This window comes from Dermacentor silvarum, chromosome 7, assembly GCF_013339745.2.
Source record: "Dermacentor silvarum isolate Dsil-2018 chromosome 7, BIME_Dsil_1.4, whole genome shotgun sequence".
Lineage (NCBI taxonomy): Eukaryota > Metazoa > Arthropoda > Arachnida > Ixodida > Ixodidae > Dermacentor > Dermacentor silvarum.
The window spans coordinates 177,719,948-177,742,513 of record NC_051160.1 but is presented as its reverse complement, the minus strand read 5'-3'; the positions used below and the strand labels follow the sequence as shown (position 1 = coordinate 177,742,513).

Here is a 22,566-nt window from a genome sequence, read left to right as displayed (position 1 = left end):
AGTCATTGAGTCACGTGATGCGCGGTCTTTTCTTGTGTCGAACAGATTGGCCTTACGATAACCCACCTGCCGTAAAGTTGGGACAGCCCTTGTACTTTGAAGGAAAAAAAAATCAGCGCAGCTTCACTGACTTAACGTCGCAAAGACTGATGAAACAGCGGAGCTGGTGGCTTCAACTTGGCTTTTACTTCCCGACGAGTCTCTTCGAACCGTTGCTGCGGCGACGCCTCCCTCACTCGAAACTCGGGGTCTTCGGATCTTCGCCGTCGCTTAGCCTCGGCTTCCCTTGCTCGCAACTCCGGGTCGGCACGTCGTCGTTGGGCCCATGCTCAAGCAGCTTCCCATTGTCTTTCCTGCCGCGCCGCTTCTTCGGGAGACGGTTGCTTCTTCGTCCTCGCCATACTCGTCGCCGAACGTCGGAATGCTCTGCGCCGACAGAGCACGCTTTTATGCTGCTCGGTAGAGCCCCCCGCCCCCCCTCCCTGCTATCTCTCCCTGGAAAGCGTCGCTACACCGCCGTCCCTCCCTCCTTGGCTCCGCCCACCTGTCACTCGCCGAGCGCTCTCCCTCCCTCTTCCTTACCACTCTCGGACCACCTGTGGCTGGCGCACACTTCGCAAAACCGATCAACACTCGGCGTGGTTCAACCTCGGCCTTAAACAGCTCCGCTCTTTAAACTGGAAAGCGAAACTTTTCATGCCATAAATAAAAGATTACCATAAAACGCAGGCCCACTATTAAACAGAGAACCTCATTGGTATTCAGTGCAACGGACGGTCACTAATTCATTAGCTTCAGAGGAAAGAAAACACTTGATTATATGCAACAGAAATCCTATTGATTGAAAAAATACTTTCAAGACTTCGTATATACTACGAACTGAGCTGTAGTCAGTGCTGGCATACTGATTTGGTAATACCTCCCTTTTTAGTGAGAGTAGACTGCGCTAGGTACGTCTTGATTTTCTGTGTGCCAATGTTACTGACAGCTTGTCACTTTCTTGTTATGCAATGCTAGGAGACTCCCGAGCATGTGCTTGACCAAAATTTGTAAGAAATAAGTTTTGTGAATATTCTCGTAATATTCGACTCACTATTCGTCATTATTTTTCTTGATTTGATTTTATATTCCATTCGAAATCTACTATTCGGTATTTGCAGACCCTGAGCAATTAGCATTCTTTCTCACGACAGGTGTTTCATTAGTGATTATACTTGATGGGTTCTTGTGATGAGGGAAGTAACAAGACAGAGACAGGGTTATATGACAGGGTTGTATATTCTATTCCAGAATGTTTGTTTATTTTCGTGTGGGTTACTTGCTTTCTATGTACATTTTGAAATACAGTAATGTGCAATTGAAAATACGCAGATGTTATGTAGGTTGTATACATTTGTACAGTTTAGGATGAAATGTCCGTTGGTTTGGCTGCACCACTAGACAGCAGCGCATCATCTTCTCGTTTGTCGCCGATAGCGACGGATAGCTTGCAGCAGTGGCCAGTTGGCAGAGGTACAAGGGTGGGTTTCGAAACCTCGGCACAGACCGAGTGGCACATACCCAGTGCTCCAAGTCTGCGTCAAAGCGTTTCTTCGTTCATCGGTACAGTGATCCATGTTGGCGTGAAAGAAGTTCGTTGAAGAGCGGCACATATACTCAGTCGCTGAGCATTGGCCGGATGGTCCGATGGTTGGTTTTGAGCACTGTTACCTCAGCACGCCAGGCCGATGCGCTACCCATTCCACTGCGAACTACCCAGTGACCCAGGCTGGTGGGAAAACGGTTAGATACAAACAAACATGTATAGATACAAACAGATAGATACGCGCATACATACATACGTGGCCTCCGGAAAGTGCGTCGAGTACCCTAAGAATGTTAATCGCATTGAAAAATCTCAAACACCATGCCTTACTGTACTGCAGGTGCCAGAATTGACAAAGCAATCTCATGGTAACCATGTTTTGGACATTACCTGCTGCCAGGGGTGCAGACAAAGGCATTTTTAAAATGCATCTTGCTAAACTATTTTGCATATTTATCTTGATGCAGTCAAACGCCTCTACAACGAAATGATCTGTATAACGAATGATTAATTCTGTCCCGGTTCTATTGCGAGCTGTGCGGTGCAGGACCTTTACAACGAAGTGACTTGCATAACGGATGATTTCGGAGGCCCCAAGCACTTCGTTATAAAGGCGTTCAACTGTATACAGTTAATTCGTTAATTCTCATTAATACTCGTTAATTCGAAGTCCGCTGAATCACAAAAAATCTTCAAATTACGCTGATTTTCGAATTACCCAAAAAGAAGAAAAAAAAGAAAGGAACAGGGAAGGAAGAACTAAACTGCGTGACACACACGTTTATTTTCCGTCGTGTAGGAGGACTACTCAAAGTAATCATTGATGCGGGATTGCTCCATGATATCTAGCCTGCTAATCATGTGCAGCACCTCACAGTCACCACCGCTATGCTCAGCAAAGCTGTGTACGATGCTCAGGGACTCTGTCACTACAGTGGGTGCATGAGTGGACTCATTATCCTCCCCGCCATCACCTACTGGCACACTGTGGGAGGCTTCGACCTTAGCAGATAACGTCTCCACGTCGGCTTCTGCGTTAAAGTAATTGGGCAAGCCTGGTTGACCAAGAGATTTCCTGCATGGTTGGGAATCATACGCACGCAACGCACCAGCAGTGGAGGAAACATGACAAACGTGACATGGCTGGTTATTGGCATGGTTCGCAAAGCTGTATGGCCCATCAGCGCCCACGTCATGGAATCTAGCACTTGCTCGAACGATGGTGTTCGAATGGCAGCCCCGGTGACGGCGCTCTCTTTGTCTGATCTCGAAGGCCATGCATTTATGTACTGCATGCGTCAGAATCACTTGCAGGAGCGAGAAACATGTTATGGCCACCGTATTTCTGATGTTGCCTCCGAGATATGCAAAGTTGTAAACGTGTTGCGGCGGCTGTAGGAAAAAATGTCCCCAGAAGAAATATCCCCGGAAGGTACGTCCCCTCAGGAATTGCGCTCTAGAGAAAAAGTCCCCAAGTGAAAAATTAATCAAAGAACGAATTTTGTGCGAACTCACTTGACAAAGAACTGCACTTTTTATTCGACACTTGGCATAATTTTCGACCACCTTGGTTTCGAAAAAGAATGAAGTTATAACCGAATTGTATGTCCAGTAGCCCTCAGGAAATCTTCAATTTTCGTCATCCCGGCAGTGTAGTCGTCACATAGGTTGTGAACACGCATGGCCATGAGCGCTGACTTGTTCCTCTTCTTTGTGGGTGCACCAACTCGAGACTGGGCCATCTTCATTGTCACGGTGGTTTCTTCCGAGTGCAAGACATCGATGGCCTGTTGGGTGGCTGTGGCCCACGACGCTTCCCAGGCCTCCGCATGATTGTTCGTCCTGTGTCCTCCATCAAGAGTGGCCGAGTAGACATTGCACATCGCAGGGGGTTAAGTGGGAGGGGTTCGTCGCAGACTAACCATGTTGTCAGCTCTCTTTACCCGCCTGTAGGTACCCGAAACATATGTTGTGTCAAAATATTTTCTCGGCCAGCTTCTGGCATTTAACCTTCTAGTGCGGTCATTCCATCTTGTATGTCGTCAAGCGACAGGAAAGCGAGGGTGTCCAGCATTCCCATGAAAGTTCGAAACTCGTGATCTTGCCTTTAAAAGGTTGATCAACCCGAGCTCTTGATTTTTTTGCAAGGTGCTTTGGCACAGATGGTAGAAGCACGCCTTTATCGTAACGTCTTCTGCAAAGACTGTCTTGACAGCATTCATGGTCACCCTTTCAATGTTGCATGTAACAACATCCGGATACAAAGTCAGTCCAAGGAGTTCGCACTGGTCACGTAGTGACCTGAACAGATCTTTGTAGGCTTCTTGGTTTTTCCTTGTCATGAAGGCATAAGCAACCGATACAGCGCTTTCGCCTAGCGATACAAGAAGAAAGTATAGCTGGGAGCGAGATCGAAGTTTCCGTCCATAAACCAGGTGCTGCTCTCGCCTAGTAACTTCAAGCATGTTGTGCTGGTGAATACAAGTACTAGTTGGGTTTCAGTCTCTGGGCAATTATTGTAGCACAGGAAGCGCTCTGGATGGTTGCCCGCAGTCATAGTGCAAGGTGCCGGTTTAACAAGGTCCTTGAGGCTGACAGGATTCAGTGGGTAGATATTGCTCCGCTGTTGGCAAATGCAGCGTTTCAGGCTCTGCTTGCTGCTCGTGCGGCATTTTTATTCGTCACTAAGGTTTCTGACGGCATCTGCGACAATGGCGGCAGGCTTTTCTCTCGGGTCAAGTGCAGTCTCTTTGGTTTTCTGCTTTGTTTTTGCAATATTAATCGCAGCATTATCTACAGGGTGGTTGTGGGGAACACTTAGGCGGTAGTCTCTCGAGGATTTGTCCCTAATTAAAGCACCTTTGCATCCATTACGTTTAGAACAACGCCAGCGGCTGCCAGAGGCAGTATATTTTTGTCTTTTGTACATATAACTGCCAAGGCACAGCTTTGTGCCTCCTTTGTTTGACTTCATTGTCTCCATTCTGCAAATAAGTACCGTATCGTTTAGTCATCACCAGGCCAAGTATCCAATTTTGAGCGCACTGCGCACTGTTACTGCAGACTTACCTAGCAAGCGCTGGTGCGACCACCAAACTCCTGCTTCCAGATGCAATGCATAGTTGCTGAACTGCCACCCCCTGTATGTTGTTTCAGGCTCGTGTGGTAGCTAGATGACATAGGGCTTCTTCGATTGAGCTCTGGCAGCCCGCTGGCAGCCAGACGGCAGCAAGCTAGTTCCGGTTCTGTTAGGAAGTTACGTGGGCTGGGATCCCAAGACAACCTGGAGCTGCCCAAAATTCACAAAATCGAACGCCGGGACAGTGCTGGCCGCGGGATAAATGTAAACATGCTACCAGCAGGGCAGCGACCAGCGTGGGTGGCGCGCGAGTGGCGTAGTTGGCCCATTTCTGCGTTGATACCTCGAAAATATACAGCTGTATTCGGAAAAATTATCACTTTTGCGAAATTTCGCGCGACTGAGACTTTGCACAGCGTTACAAACGGCCTGCAACGCGTCCGGTGCCAAGACTCAAAATCGCACGTAAATAATCGCGAAAAAGCAACCACTCGGGGTTGCCGCGATGAGGTCGGCCTCCGGTGACATTTGAAGTCATTTGACAAGACACGAAAAAGTGGGTACGTCATAACGCGTAAAATTTCGTGCCGATCGACATGCCTGAATTCGATTTCACAAAGTTTGTTTCGGTTGATAGTGCTTCTTTCAATTCTGCTCCTGTGCTGAAGGAGCTGGGGCTGCGACTGGCACATGAAAATGCACGCCACCTGTAACCAGTGAAAAGCTTTACACGAAAAATCGTATTGGTCGATCATGAGAGCAATAATTAACCTAATATACGTGTGGGCACTATTCATCTCAACCAGTGCATTCCTTTAACATCAACGGCGGTTTCGAGCTGCCACCCAAGCATACGACGGAGAGACGGAGCGAACACGGGCTAGCTGCGATGCCTTCGCTATATAACTGCAGAAAAAAGAAACAAGATATTGCCGCATATACGCGAGCGATGTGAAAAGGGATACCACTAGAGAAAGATGAACCGAAAAGGCACCGCGATGTGTGGGAATTGAGCGTCTACAACTTCGCGAACAACTTGTATGGAACACGATGAAAATACCTTGCAAGCATAATCGACAGTGCCCATGGTGACAGCGCCGTGCGCGCTGTTTACGGCGGGGAAGAAGCATTAATGGCATACACACACAAAAAAGAAAGCTTCAAATGGTTCACCGCTGCTCGTATGGCACCGCCTCGCAATGCGGAACGGTGTGTTAGAACCCTAGTAAGAAAACACTATAGAAGAAACGCAATCAGCGATCCACGCACCGAGCCGACGAGTACGCGAGACGAATTCCAAATCCATAACAGCCGGAGCGGCGCGCACTAGCGTTCGAAGCACGCCAGTTAGCTGAGCGAAGTAAAAGTTCTCAAGCGCCTGCGCTGCAATCCGTCAAGTCCCCACAAAGATGGCGGCGAGTGCTCATCGCCTGTTTATCGTCTGCTAGCCAGAGAACTTCCAGAGGGCAGCCAGAAAAAAATCATCCTGGCTGGTTCTAGCAGCCCTTAGGTAGCCAGAAGCGTCCAGTCCGAGTAAAACGCGCCGCGGAAGTGCGACACGCGGTGGGTGGAGCAACCCGAGAAAAACGAAGGCGCTTTGGTTGGCTATGGCAGCCCGCGGGTAGCCAGAAGTGGAAAATCGAAGAAGCCCATTGTATCTGACATTGTATCTGACATGAAACATATATAGATATCGTCGAAGGTCAGGCGAGTTGGTTTGTCATTATTTCACCTCGTCTGTGTTCTCGTCTTTTGTAACATGGAAATAATGTATAGATATATTTTTTTCACATCTGCTTTCTGGATTTTGGGGGATTTTTTTTTTTGCAATGAGAAATAAAGAAGGGGGAGATTGAAGGCGGTATGTTACAGCAACATTTGAGGCCACCCGTCTGGGGACGTTTGTTCCGACATCACAAATGGGGACATTACTTCCGGGGACTGTTTTACCGGAACCCTGTCGCGGCATGCCAGTTTCGAAGGCCACAACCAGAAACTCTTTTAATTATCCGAATGGATGGGTGCAGGATTTTCAAGTTATCCGGTATAATTTGCATTGCAAGTTATCGACTGCAAATAATTGATGTTTAAATAAACCAACATTGGATTATCCAGGCTTTACTGTGCTAGTAACAACTGTTGCATTGACTGATGACCATAAAATGGGATCTTGATGTCAAAACTAAACAAGAACAAAGTAGCAATAAGCTCAAACCTTTTTTTTTTTTAATTGGAGGATGCTTAAGCTTCGCCTTTAAGTCTGGAATGCGATAGCATTCAAAGATCCCTGACTGCTTCTGACGCTTCCCGCCGACTGCAGCTTATGTAACTGTAATGTTTACCAGGAAGCATTGGCGGCTAACGCTATGCAGGAAGGTGAGCTTTCTGGCAGAAACGCGGCCTCTTGCGTGAGCCAATCTTCTGTTATTGTTTCGCACTTTTAGTATTTTGGTCTCAGAATATTTAACATAAAAGGCATGTGCTGTCGATGTTTTGTTTCATGACATTTGTTTGTGGGCTGTCATTGTCAAAATTACGAAAGATAACTTTGTCAAGAATGTAAGACAACGTATGAGCAGCTTTAGTGATAGAATGGTGTGGCAATATAACCCGCATAAGCTGCATGTCATGTAGCATTGTGTGGTATATACATATACCTAAATATATACGGAAGCTTTAGTGCTGTATAGACTTTATATGGCAATTTTCGCTCACGGGACGCCAACGCTGGCTACGACGCAGACATTGTGATTTACTGGATTTACTGCGACACGAGGCCCTTAACGCTGTCGCGTTGAAAGTTTCTAAGGAAAAAACACAGGTGGTTGTACCATTACTGGCTGATTTTTTGGACTCGCTAGGTATTGCCAATATTTCTAAAACAATAAAGAGTGCCACAAAATGGATGTACGTCTGTCTTCTTGCACCTGCTTTTTGAAACCATGCATACCAGATGTGATAGAGTATGTAATGCAGGCGCTGGCTGCAGCAGCAGGCGTCCTTCTCACGGGTGCCGAATGCCTGCGAGGGGCGGCAGCCGATCCGGGGGGTCTGTCGAGCCCCCGGGGTGCGGGGGGTGCCGCACTGTCGCCGCAGCAGCAGCGCCTGTCCCCCGACTTCCATGCTGAGCTGCTGCACATGCGCCAGAACTGGCGGCTGCGCAAAGTAGGCACCACCATCCTCGGGGACCTGTCCTACCGCAGCGGTGAGTCCTCCCTGGTGGTGTGGCCACAGAAATGGGAACAATGCTTCAGCTCCCGTACTGAATCACAGTCTTGTAGAGCCAAAATATCTTTGCTTCTTTTGAACTTTAATTTCCGCGATCGGGGTCCATTATTCTGTGCCGTGATCAACCCCCATCAGACGTGTTTTTGTCAAACCCTCAATGTCATTGCAGTCGCAAAGCATAGGGCAGGAGATAGTGTGCATTCACACCGCCGACTGACATGCGGCAAATTTGGTCACAAATGGTCGTCTTGATCGAAAAGAAATGGTCGTCGTTATCGAAAAGAAGCTCTGCGACTGGAATTTCAAATCTGAAGCAATCAGCAGTGCAGGAGCTGAACGTCGGAATACGCTGGTGATTACTTTAAGTGGCCGTTGTTGTGTGAGCAGACATGAATGGCAGAAATTTCGATGCAGCGCGGTAAGTCATGATTGCCGGTATTAACATTGGTTTTTGGTTGCCAGTCGTGGACCTCTGTCAGACGCCTGGGTGAATGCCCTCATGCACCTCCGGAAGCGCCCGGCGAAAGAATAAATTGTGTAAATCTGCATAGTGACAAAACGGACACGGGGGACATTATTTGTAACAAATGTTATTTTGAGCAAAGGGATCGGCTAGGTGCCTCGTTTCATTCTTGTTTCCTTGTGTTGTGTAGTGCGCTGGCTGCCGTCATAACGGCCCAGTGCAAGAATGATCAGACATGCGGATTTGAAACTTTGTCCAAACATTCTCTGCCACTTCATAGTATCATAGAGATGTCGCTGATACAGACACTTGCATCAATTTATGCGCAAGCATGTCTCTTAAGCATTGGGATGCTAGTAAAGCATGGGCTTACGTGTGCAGGATGTGTTTGGTTACATGCGGCTTGACCTTGTTCTCGACCTATGCAGTGATCGGAATGCTGGGCCAATCTGCATGGAATGCCATTAAAGCTACTATGTGCGTGGCACAAATCAGAGAAACTGCCACCCTATGCGAAGGATGTTGTCGTTGGGCCTCCTCTTTCCATTTATGAACTAAATAAAGCATTACAACTGACATGCATTTTTAAATCCATTTGCGTCCACCCTGCTTCGTATTTGATGTTTCAGTGACTTGGACTGGTATCATTTGTCTATATGCCTGCCAGGGAATTCGTGCTTGATCACTACAGTCTAGAAAAACTTGTTGCTGGGCTAGGAGTTGGAAATCCATCTCGGTAACTTGCTTCAGAGCTCAAGGAAACACACTGAAAAAAAGGCCCTTTCTTTAGTGTTTCTGTGTGCGAACGTGTACTTGTATACGATTGTATTCTTTTGTGTTCTGAAGCTGTTGCCAAGATCACTACAGTCGCCTTCGAAACTTTTAAAGTGCTACAAAACGACACAAAAACAAGAAGCAAGAGGACAAGGTGCTTCTTGGCATTGCACATGCCGCAAAGAGATATCTGTCCAACTCAGCACCACCTGTCAGTTGCTGACTTCCAATGAAGCAGCAGCAATGTGTGCCAAGCAACACACTGGGGCCATAACACGGACGGGCTCGCTCCCATTGTGGTGGCAGGTCTCCTGCTATCTGTGCCTTCTCTGATTGCGTGGAAGCAAGAAAGGACAGCAGAATTATGCAACATTTTGAAAATTTTATAGAATTCAGTAGCTAGACTAGTCAGTTATTTTTTAGCTATACAGTCGAACCCACTTATAACTATACCAGTTTTAACAATATATCGGTTATAACAATGACAAGCTGCTGCACCGTCAACTTTTGTATGTTTTCTATGGTGAAATAACCCGCTTACTACAGTGGGCTCCCATGTCGCATTATCGGTTATAACGATGCAGTCTGGCCACTGGGTGTCTGTGCCAAAAGGTAATGGAATGCGAAATTCTCGAAATGAAAAAAAAAATTCGAGCCACCGCATGCCGCCGCTCTGTTTTCCAGCCTTCTCCACATCACCAGCCTCGCGCGCCTTTCTCCTGTCGCTCTTCCACCCCTCCAAAAACGAATGGGCTGCGCCGATAGCTCTACGCTGCACCACCCTTCGTAACACGAATGGACTGCGCCAACTGTGCCAAAAGCCTGCTAGCGCTGTTCCAAGATAGTGCGCTGGTGCTGACCGGCGGGCTCCTCATTACGTGCAATTATGCAAATGGCTTAAAGGGAAACTGAACAGGTTTCCAAAAAAATCGAGTTATAAGCACCATTTGATACTTTTGAACACCCTGAACACGAAAATCGACAAGAAATTTGACATGGCGCAGCCAAAAACGTGTTATTAACAAAAAAACTCCGAGCTGCGACTGGGCAGCGCGCGGCGAATCCGGCTCGCATCGATGATTGGTGGAGCGCACCGTGACGTCAATCCATGGGTCCACCAGAGCCCGCCGCAACGTGACAGCTTCTCACCAGGTACTGCGACTACCATCCAGACGATTTCGCATAGTTCAGTTGCTGTTATGGATAATTTTGATCACTTAGGGGCGATTGGCGTGACACCATACGCGTTTGAACCAGTCGCCCAACAACGAGAAACACCTACGCCAAGCGCGATCGCCAGCGCGGAAGTTGGAATGGCCGGAGCCCGCCGGATCCGAGGACCTAATTGCGACATTTACCCGCGTTGACAGTATCGCCTGGTACTGACCAGGTGATACTGTCAACAGTTTTTCTGAAGCTGTACCATGTTATATAGCCTTAGCAGTCAGAGTGCGATTGTATTATTTCATACCGGGCGTCCTTATAACAGAATATGGAAAGAGAGACTCGTTTTGTACACAGTGCATTCTACTGTTGCTGGTTTGCAAGTAATAAAGTGCGACTGCCGAATTGCCCTGAAGGTACACATCGCATGGAAATTATTGTATTTGCAATATAATTTAATTCAGTGTAGATATTAGGTCCAAAGATGCATTCTGCTGTGCTGTGACCGCAACAAACAATGCGTGCAATCATTGCGTTATTTGATCTTGCAGCGAATGCGGAGACGCACTGTCAGCACAGTGCATTTTGCAGTTACCAAGTTACTAAGATAACAATACAAGGTGCAGACGTGCCAGAAAAATATACGCCGCACCAAAGTGAATTTTGCTTATTTTTGCAGTATAGCTGTGCTGTTTTGTGACCCATGGTGCTAGAAGCAGCGTTCGACGCCGCGACGACGTGCTTGGGCTGCTTGCAATGTCGTGCGGGAATTTGACGAAAAACAAAAAAGTGTGCCACTGCACGTTGTTATGCATATCTATGCGGTTTACTGTAGTTCTATTTTATGCTTTTTGGGCCCTCGATTCCCGGTTGTGTTGAAACGATCAGAGGTAAAAGCCTACTCCTGTCGTTTCACGCTTTTGAACAATCCGCCGCTTTCCTTAAAGGAGTACTGACACAAAAATTTTCGAGCTTGTTTTTTCTGCTGTAATAAGTAGCTAATGACCAAGTAATCACGGTGCGAAACCTCATTTGCTTCAGAACGCTACAGGTAATTATTTGGAGTCTTCTTTGCAGCGACCAGTCCAAGTTTCGGTTTCAGAGAGCAACGAGATGGGCGAAGAGGGATTGTAAACACAGTGAGCACGTGATCGCACAAAACTGTGACGTATTCAAGCCAGTGCGCTCGCAGGCGAGCGAGCTTCGTGTTGCTAGTTCGTCTACTACGCCTGCACGAGCTTTGCGATGTCGTCGCCGTCCTGGTTTTCGTCATCCAGCGGTGACTATTTCCTTCAGGCGGGAGTCGCCACCGTATTAGACGTGGCCAACCACTTCTGATTCGATCCACCACAGGCGAGCTGGCGATCGCTGGGAAACGGTATAGGCCTAGCTCTCTGGCCGTCTGATTCGGGGCCGACGGCCCTTGCGATCCGTCCGCAGCCCGTAACAAAGCACCTATATTCGTCAACACTATCAACGTCTGCACATTTATGACGCTCATAACTGGCATTACAATTAGTTTTGCTGACGGCGTTGGTGGCGATGAGAAAACACGTTAGCAAGGCGAGCCGTTTCGTAGAGACGATTGCTGCGGCGGCTGCGCTGACCGCTTGCGAGCCAAAATCACGCCAACGATTAACTATATCGCACAACGTTTCATAACATGCACACTTTCGAGGTCACTTTACTGTAAGAGTTTTCTCTTGTCAGAAACAATTGAGCCGATTTTTGTGCCGCCTTAGCGGCGAATGAGGCCAGCGTCTCGACCAGGGAGAAAAAAAAAAAAAGAAAGCACCGGTACGATCGGAGCGGTGAGGAACTTGCTCGCCGGCCCCGCCCCGACGGCAGCGCAAACTCGTGACGTAGCTACGGTGACATAGCGTTTTCTTGGTTATTTACAATCCTTCCTTGATGTCAATGTTGCGAGGTGCTGCGCGTTGCGGGTGGCTGCGCGCACGTGCTTTTAAAATTGATTTTAAATATGTTCTAAGCTATATTCGCGGCTGATATTTTGTAGACGATGTGTGTGTGTCCTCCTAAATCGATCTCACGAGTTATCTCGACTTCAAATTTTTTTGTCAGTACTCCTTTAAAGCAAGGGATGTAAGCACTCAGGCGTATGGGCACTTAGGTATCCGAGTGCGGCCGGAAGCCTGGCATGACACTGAAACTTTATTTTAGGTGTCTTTTCTACCTGACGTATATTTCTGTTGCGACAGATGCTCCTGCATGCACCGCAGTGCAATGGAAATAGAAGAAGAATGTTTGTGCTGCCAGGAAGTAAACGAAATTCTTGCAAGACAGAAAAAAACAGTGTATCACAGAAGGCTGCTCTCGGTGGCGGCGATTCATTCCGTTTATGAGCGAAGATCGATGGCACCACGCCTGGTCTTAGTCGAGCAGATTTCACCGGAATTCCCATTGCACGCATCAGCGATAAACTCTGATGGTAATCACTGTCCCAAAAATGTTTTGAACAGAGAAGAGTGGTTCTTGAAGGTTTGAAATTACTTCGTTTCACCGCTGCGATTCACTGAGCAGCTTGCTTTTCTGCCGTGGGAAATTGTGAAAGATGACGTCGTCTCGGCCGCTGGTGCTCGTACAGCCGTAAGCAGCGCAAACGGACGGCATGGTGACACTGTATGCTTCTTAGACGGAGTTCTCCTTGCGGTAACAGTCCTTTGAAGCGTTAGCCGGAAACGCAGGGTGGAGATCTTGATCATTTGCGATAAAGGCCACGGATACAACCAGACTGATGCGCAAAACCTGCACACGCTTTCCGTGCGGGTGCCTGGGACCCCTATATTGACGTCATTTCCGCTAGCTTTCCCCTTCCGCCACCGCCGCAGGCTGACTCCGCGAGCCGCGGTGGGCGGAGCATAGCTGCGATTTTAATTCTTAATTACGCTGCCGCTACTTGTATGATGGAAAAACAAAACTTCGTACCGGGGATTTCAAGTGTCTGCGCTTCAGGGAAACGTCACTTTTTAGAAATCTAAAACCTGTTCAGTTTCCCTTTAAGGCGCTTGGGCTCGTCTTTGTTGGTTGCGTTCCTGGCCACGTGGTTTTTCGGCCTCGTCTGATTTGCCACCGAAACGGAAGACGGCTGATCCGCCCGCTCATCATTGTCGATACACGACGCTGCTGGTGAAAAGAAAGCACACTGCTATAGATTTGGAAACGAAGTGCTTCTAACCAATGAGGCGATCGTCGCAAACGTGCTTGCATTGGATAGCGACGATGGCAACGATGACGCAGTAGGGCAGACTGCTGCAACGTTGTCCTCGCTGGAGGCCCTGCAGATTCAGTCCCTCCGGGGCTTCGTTTTAACAAGGGACCTTCAGCTGCACTTCGAGGAGTACCGCGATGCCTTGGAAGAAGGCTGTCGGTAAGCTTCGCGTAAAGCAAGCAAAGACGACGGACATGGGGTGCAAGCCAGTGAGAAGTACGTGGAGAGATGGTTGTGGCGCTCTCACCCCAGCATTTCTTCTGGACTTCTCAAGCTGACAGGCTGCTGCGGCAACCTTCTTGCATTTTTTAAAAGGCCCCTTTTGAGGCCACCAAAGCGATGCCTGGGCGTAGCTTGCATGTCACTTGCCGCCCGTGACCCCTCTTTGCAGTTGTTATAGCAGTGCCATTCTTGAACGCCGACAGCAGTGGCTTGTTACACGTGATCGGAGCGCACAGGAAGCAGAGATAAACAGTTAAACGAGTCCACACAGTCAGCAGCCGGATGGAGGAAGGTGGTGTGGAGGGCCATTGGCTTCCTTGCCATTATAGTTTTCTCGCAACAGCTACACCATCCGTTTATTTAGATTTTTTTGCCATGCAACCCGGACATAACAATTATCGGTTATAACAATGGAATTCTCGTGGCACTTCAATATTGTTACAAGTGGGTTTGACTGTACAGTTGGTAAGTGATTTTTCGGGCATGCCCGATAATTCGGATGCCTTTGCAGCACCACCATAAATCCCATAGAGCCAATCTACAACGATGTCAGAAATTTCGGGTGGTGAAGGCCTTTGCCGTCCTATTTTTTCAGACTTGAGACATTATTAGCTAGCGCAAAAAATACATTGGATCACAATGAAGAGCACACAGGGCACAATGCTAGACTTCAACTGCATTTTTACTACAGGGTCATGTTGTATAAAGAGGGGGTCTTGTTTTTACATGCAGTCTTCACGAAGGGCCTGTTGAAACTGCTCTTTATTCAGAGGCATGTATATATACAGGTGACAACACTGGCGCCACTGGCGGCGTGTAAGGACAAACAGAAACTGAAACTGATATACAGTGTAGACCGCTTATAACGTAAGTCGCCGGAGTCGCGAATATCCGCACTATAATCGGTACCGCACTATAACCAAAACAACAATTTTCAAGGCCCGCACATAAGCAAAACATGTGCACCGAGCCGCCACGCGTATGCGACAGTCGAGGAATGTGGCTAGAACGTTTGCATTCAATGTACAGTCGAATCTCGGTAATTCAAACCAAATCACGCAGCGGCGCCTCCGACCGGCATTGCTCCGGCACCGCCATAGAGTAAAAGCTTAGGAGAGACCCCTCAATGTCGCGCGCGAACGAAAAAAAAAATGAAAGGAAAAAAAATGCGGCGGAAATTTCACCCTCTCTCAAATGGCAAGGTCACCGATTCTGCGTTGCGCCGGAACATGCGTGTACGTGCCGACGTCTCAGCCACGCTACCGTAGCCACGTGTAGAAAATGGCAGTGAACCCTTCTTTCTCCTTTATGCTTCCTTGCACGCTGTGGCTAAGGCGCAGAGTGAAGCAGCGGCGCTGTCCCAGGCCAGCCAACGAAACTGCCCCACGCCGGCAAACGCCCGCTTCCCGATAACAGCAAAAAACGAACTTCAGTGAGCTGGCGCCGGGTCGGCTGGAGCGGCGGTGCCTGCACGGCGGCGGGCACGCACGTTGACAGTCGAAAGTGAGGGAGCTACGAAGTAGGGCGAGGGGAGCCACTGAAGCGGCAGAGTTGCCGAGGCGAAATACGCTTCCCTGCCGCCCTCCTCCCTTTGCGCCCTTTGCCGTGATGTGCTGGCGCCGCCCGCATCCTGAAGTTTCGTTTACTGCCGTTATCGTGAAGCGAGCGTTGGCAGTTTCGTGGCGCTCGCTCGCTATGTGCGCCGTGATATTTCACGACTCGCACTCAAGATTCTGGTTTCAGCCTCACTGGCTATTCGTTCGCACCACGTGCCCTTCTCCTCCACTTCGTCTCTCTTTCTTCCTCGAGCACTCCTTGGGGCGCCCGTTTGAGGGGAGCGTTCGCCGTCGCCGCTGACTTCCGTACTCCCAGGCAGCAACACTGTAACCGGTATTTCGTTTCCCGCAACTGCACTATAAGCAATACGTGTATACATGGAGTGCTATGGGAAAATTAACGGGAGTCTGAAAAGACCGCACTATATCCGGTCCTGCACAATAAGCGGTTACGTTATAAGTGGTCTATACTGTATATCTGGTCCTGCACTATAAGTGGTTACGTTATAAGTGGTCTATACTGTACTACAGGTCATTGCACCCCAAACGACTTTGCGGGTGCAGTGAAACCGCACTCGCTATCTATGCAATCATCGATGGCGACTACACAGTTTTTTAGGCACGCGGCCGACGCGCGTACCCAGTAAAAACCAAACTACTGTTCGCCGCAACCGCTCCGGAGAAAACCGCTGCCGCTATCGACGCGATCGTGGATGACGACTACGCAGTTACGAAAGCCCGCGGCCAACCCAGTGTTATGCGTGGCGGTAAACGCAAGAATACAGACATTAAAGACACAAATAGGCTCGAAGCATTCCGGCGTTGCTGTCATTCACGTACGATTTCAACGGATGGCTGTGGCGATGCGGACTTTGCCACTTCGTTTCGGTTGGACGCTAGCGCAGTTCTTGCTCTTTTGCGTCGCACATTTGTGGCGCTCCTTTCTCACCGAGCTCCGAAAGTAGTCCGAATTAACAGATGTGCGGCCAAATAAGTCCGAATTAACGAGAGTTCGATTGCATTGAATAATGTATACGCCGGCCGGCAGCACGCACCTTGTTGAGAAGTGTGCTCGCTGCCGCCGTTGTCGGCGAGATTTTCCCGCGGAAGCCGCATTATAATAGGTATTTTGTCTCACGCGGCTGCACTGTAAGTGGTATGCGTATACATGGAGTGCTATGGGAAAATTAACGGGAGTCTGAAAAGAAACTACTATATCCGGTCCTGCACTATAAGCGGTTATGTTATAAGTGGTCTATACTGTATTTACAAGCACAATACGACTGCATCACATGGCTGCATAGTTGGCAGTAAGTGTGCCACTAAAGAGAGAGAGAAATAGAAGAGAGGAAAGGCAGGGAGGTTAACCAGACGCACGTCTGGTTTCCTACGCTGCACTGTGGAAAGGGTGTATAGGGATGAAAAGAGAGAGAAAGGAAATAGAGAGAGCACAGTTTCGTGCACATTTGAAACTTCGCACGGTCTACAGACGGTCGCCAAGACCTGTCGACTTGAGGTAGTGCAACAAGGCTTTCGTGGCTTTCTGTGCCATCGACGCATACGGCCATGGTTCAAGGATCTTCATTTCCGAAAATGGTTGAGAGTCCAGCCGGTTCAATGCTGTCCGGAGAGCTTCACGCTCGACGTCGAACTGGGGACAGGGACATAAGACATGTTCAATAGTTTCTCTAGTTCCACAAGAGTCGCACATGGGCGTATCCCCAATTCCAATGCGGAACGAGTAGGCCTTTCTAAATGCTACCCCGAGCCAGAGGCGGCACAAGACTGTCGCCTCAGAGCGGGATATGTTTGATGGCACTTGTAGCTTCAAGGATGGGTCAATTTTGTGGAGATGACACTTCGGGAAGTTAAGAGAAGACCAATATTTCTGTGTCATAGCTTTAGCCACGATATGAAGTTTTCCTGCAGCGTCGGTCCTAGATAAGGGGATTGGGACTGGTCGGCCTTCCAGATGAGCAGACTGGTGGCAAGGTCATTACCAGCAATGCTGGTATGTCCCGGTAGGCACTGAAATATAATTTCATGCCCTTCAGCGGTAGCTTGATGGTGGTCTTCTCTTATCTCATATACCAGCTGCTCATGAGTCCTGTGATAAATGGCAAAATGCAGACTATGAAGTGCTGCCTTAGAATCACAAAAGATGACCCATTTCTGAGGTGTCTGTTGCAGAAGGTATTGCACAGCAGCACACAGGGCAGCAAGCTCTGCCGCCGTTGATGTTGTCATGTGTGACAGTTTGAACTTGAGTGTGGTTTTCGTAGCCGGAATGACAGTGGCACCTGAAGAACTGGTAGATGAGACGGAACCATCGGTATTGATGTGTATTCGATCCCAGTAGTCTCATTCATTAATAGCAGCGTCATCTGTTTCAGAGCTATTCTTGGGTAATTGGCCTTCTTCTTTACTCCCGGAATGCTTAGGCGCACCTGAGGCTGTTGCAGGCACCACAAGGGGAATGAAGGCCTTGCTGCTGGGGTGTATCCTGATGGAAGGCAATCTGGATTGGTGACGATAACTTCAGAAAACGTGGAACGAGGTCTCTGCGAAGGCAAGAACGCCAAGTGATGATCGGGGACACGGGAAAGATGACGGATATGCGCCCTGAGAATAATCTACTGCAACATATGTTTGGATCAGATAATCTTTGGCGAAGACGATTGTTGCAGGTGTTGACGCGCCGCGAGGAAGTCCTAAGCAAGTGCGCAACAGATGTGCCCCATGTTTTCCCGCACATGAATCTCAGTACCTGGGCAATCGACGACAGTTTTTTCTTGAGGTACGTGCAATGAGGGCTCCAGGAAATATTGCGGTTGATTATTACACCTAAAAATCGATGGGTCTTTCCGTAGGCAATAGTGTGCCCATTAATAGAGACTGGGTATGGTGTCATAAGTTTTCGTGTGAATGCAACCAATGCACATTTCTCGGTTGATACAGTCAAGCCTTGTGCTTGAAGATATGCTGATGTCAAGGTTGCTGCCCGTTGAAAACGCGCGCGCACCTGAAGCCGAGTAACTGCAGAAGTCCAAAGGCAGATGTCATCTGTGTATATCGAGAGGCAGATTGTCTTAGGTAAAACGTCAGCTAGTCCAATGAGTGTCACATTGAACAATGTCGGACTCAATACTCTTCGCTGAGGCACACCGCAGTATGTGTAATGTACAGCTGTGGGACCATCTTCCGTTTGCACAAAAAACGACCGGCGAGTGTTGTAGCCGGATAACCAACGAAGCATGCGGCCACCAATTCCAATAGTCTCCAGGGAGGTGACGATGGCATCATGTGCAACGTTGTCATACGCGCTTTTCACGTCGAGAAAGAGCTCAACTGATATGCGCTTACGGCTTTTCTCCTGCTGCACAAACGTTGTGAGGTCAATGATGCTGTCAATTGAAGAATGACCCTGACGAAAGCCTGCCATAGAAGCGGGGTAGATATTGTAACTCTCAAGATACCATTCTAGACGTGCAAGGACCATCCTTTCCATAACCTTGCCGATGCAGCTGGCAAGAGCAATAGGGCGATATGCCGCCAAGCCCAACGGAGATTTCCCCGCTTTAGTAATGGTACCAGCCGACTTAACTTCCATTGCCGGGAAACTGTACCTCTATGCCATGAGTTGTTGAAGCTGTTCAGATGCGCTCTTGTCCAAGGTGTGCCAGGAAAGAATAGGTGACGCCGTCAGGGCCTGGAGAGGATGATCGTTTAGAGACTGCCAAGGCAGCTTCGAGTTCTTCCATGGTAAAGGACACGTCCATTTCCGGTACCTTAGCCGGTGGGAGGTCACTTACATCAACATTGATGTTGACAGGCTCGCCAGTGACTCTCGCAAAGAATTCCTCCGCCACACCAAGCTCTGTTTGGCCAAGATGGAGGGCCAAATCTGCCAATGGGTGTCGTTGTGGGGATGAACGAAGACCACGTACTGTCCTCCAGATATGTGAAAGCGGCTTGCGAGGGTCCAGTGACTCGCAGAATGTCTTCCATCGCTCACTCTTTAGTTTGTCGATGTGACGCTGAATTTTCTTCTGAATGCGACGTGCGTCTCTCAGATCATAAATTGATTTCGTGCGTCTGTATCGTCGTTCTGCACGCCGTCGAATCGCACAAAGTCTTTCAAGTTAAATGTCGAAATCCGTTCGGCTTGATGACAATGATGATGAACACTTGGAAACATTAAGTGCTTCTGCGATGGTGTTGGCGATGTCGCCGGCGAAATCTCCCCCCCTTGCTTCTTCCATAAGCGACGTAAACATAGTCCAGTCAGTGCTCTTCAAGATACCACGAGAGAAAGACCGAGTGAGTCCAGTAATCGTTAAGTAGGTGGGAATGTGATCACTCCCATGAGTCTCGACGTTGCAAAACCATTTAACGTGTGATGTGAAGTTCCGTGACACAAAAGTCAAATGCAGGCAGCTGCTATACGTAGGACCCCGCAGATATGCCGGGCTACCATCGTTCATGATGCAGAGGTCATAATCAGAGGCCAGCGACACAACATTCCTTCCCCTGGAGTTTATCTTGGTGCTTCCCCAAAGGAAGTGGTGCGCATTGAAGTCCCCTTTGTGAAGACCCAGCGGCCATCAGTTTAATATGTATTTCAGTCTTTCAGGGTCAAACTGCCTTGATGGGGTGATGTAACAACCAATAAGAGTAAAGGCCATTTTGTTCTTTTTGACGCGGAGGCATACGTATTGGTTGTAGTCATGAGGCTGAACAGCATGCGAAACATAGTTCAAGTCCGTGCGGATGTAAATGAGAACGTTGCTCCGTTCCTCGCATGTGGAAGAAGCAAACGCTTCGTAACCAGATAGTCTGTAGGGCTTTGATAAGTTCGGTTCACAAATAACAAGTATAGGGAACCGATTCTTCAAGACAAATTGGCGCAAATCCGAGATGCAGGACTTCAAGCCTCTGGCATTCCATTGAAAAATCGTCGCACTTCTAACTTCAGTGCGAAAAGAAAGTAGTGGGTGAGCCACGGTGCTTATAGGAGGCTTGCAAGTACTGGATTCAGTGCATCCAGTATTTCAATCAACCAATTTTATTTACCAGAAACAAAAGGTACTGGAGGGACACCTGGGCAAAAAGCTGTCGTAGCAGCTTGACGGAGGCCCAGGGTCCCCTACATGGCAGTAGTACTCACATGACATATACACAGAAGGCTTTATACACAACACTTTCATGAAAGGTTTCATACACAACAAGCATTACACATCACAGGTATGCATAAACAATGACATTTTACACTTGAATGCAATATACTGATCGGTACGTCGCTATAAAGAAAGAAAGTAGTCACGCAAACCATCCTTGTTCAGCGTAGCTGTGTGCCTATATTTGTTTAGTACAGTCGGTATATTATGTGTTAAAGACTGTAGGCTGTAATTGTTTCGCATTTGCAATGCATTTGAAAGCGCATTTGCAATGCGCTTTCAGCTGTTGGTGTCTGCAGCTTGTTCAGTGGCATGCAAATCGTATTCATTAGTGATCGCACCATTATAACCACTTGCCGATCTTGTTCAGTCAATTCACTGGCAGGAGAAGCCCGGGATGGTCGACTTCCATCTGCGTGCAGCGATTCTGCTGGTGGTTGCCATTTTGGCAAGGCAGGCCAGGCTTCGGTGTCCGTATTCTTCCCATCCCAGTGCCCTTGTCCTTTGTAGGCCTTTCTGATGTCAATGGCCGGGGTGGCAGCGGAGGAGGTGACTGGGGACATGGCATACACATCACCGACGCAGAAGCGTTTCTTGAACGTCGGAGACGGGAGCGTCGCTTCCTGATTTTAGCGGCGGCTTCTCGATGAGACGAATGATCTCTTGCCAAGTCTTTTAAGATACATTTCCTTTTTAATCTTGGGGCAGTCTTTAGGTGAGGCCTCATGAGATCCGTGGCAGTTTGGACATTTCATGACAGTGGCGGCACATTTATCCGCGGCGTGCGCTTCAGCGCATCAGGGGCACACTGTTTCATTCTCACAGATGCTGCTCACGTGTCCGATCTTCATGCATTTGCGGCACTGTAGAGGCTTTGGAATGAAAGGCCGGACAGGGTGCCGAAAGTGGCCAACCTTAATGTAAGACGGGAGGCAGTCGCCCTTGAAAACAATCTTCACGCAACGTGAGTTGCCCAGGCGGTAGACATTAACAATGACGTCATGATCACTCGCTGCTTTAACGAGAATTGGCAAGTCGTTGCTGAGAATGGCCAAGTCTACATCATATATTACACCGGTGATAACATCAGAGCCCAGTGGTATGTGAGAGCGCACCTGCATGCCACCAAGATCTGTTTGCGTAGGGCGCCAAGAGCACCCGCATGCAGAACATCAACTGCCAGTACATTTTTGCGGGTGTTCACTCTAATGTCCGTGATTTCATTTGGCACCACGGTCTCCAGCAGCATCGAGACAGATTGCCTGTTAAGCCGCTTCATGTTACCGCTGGGTATCACAGGCATAAACAGAATGGTGTTGGCGTTGGAGTTCCGCATAAGCTCAACAGTTTGCGTACTGGAGGACGAAGAGGACCTGGTGTTCCTTCTCTTCGCCTTGCGGCTCCGCACAAGTTCGAAGCCTTCGTCGTCGGAAGGGTCCTCGCTGCTGAGCTAGTAGATGTGGGTGCCTTCGCTGTCGCTGTCAGTCTGGAGCCCAATCCGCTTCTTGGAGGCGGCCGTCGCTGACGCCGCCGGATCCGGCAGACACCCTAGGCGGTCCACGTCCATCGCCACCGAACAAGGCGCGACGCCTGATCGATACACTGGAGATTTCACAAAAATAGCCAGAGGTATAAAAACAACACTCCGCCAAGAGACACTTCGTTGTCGTCACAAAAGTGTGTCACAAAAGTGTTTCACAAAAGTGTCACACAAGTCGATGGGCCGAGTAGTCTCGAAGTGGGAAAGGTGCAAACATTGAAAAATGTGCGAAATGCCTCTTGTTCAGGCACATGTAGATTCGTGACACGGTCCAAGTAAAAATGCATGCTTGCATTCATTTAGAAGGGTGTACAAAAGAGATTTGTTTCTGAAAGTTTAATTGGAGTAATTTTTGTTTTGGACGAGAAAAACGTTTTTAGGTCGAGCGGCCACTGCATTCCTGGGCGCCGGCCCGTAAGTCCATTTTACTGCGCCACGGGCATCTCTGGGGCAACGCATAGATGTGGTGGCTGTGCGCGTGGCACGATCTTGTGCTGCCTTGCGTTTGCTGGCAACTTGGAAATTGTGTGGCTGGCTGGCATGGGGAGG

General features: G+C 48.6%; 1 protein-coding gene across 4 annotated transcripts in view; it reads left to right on the top strand.

Moving 5' to 3' along the window:
• LOC119458722 (mediator of RNA polymerase II transcription subunit 17) overlaps positions 1-22,566 on the top strand; it is a 201,956-nt gene that overhangs the window by 35,426 nt on the left and 143,964 nt on the right. For all 4 annotated transcript variants that reach the window (XM_037720581.2, XM_037720580.2, XM_049671394.1 and 1 more), the window contains exon 5: positions 7,641-7,869. In XM_037720581.2, coding sequence (XP_037576509.1) covers positions 7,641-7,869 — 229 coding nt within the window. The remainder of the gene's footprint in view (positions 1-7,640; positions 7,870-22,566) is intronic.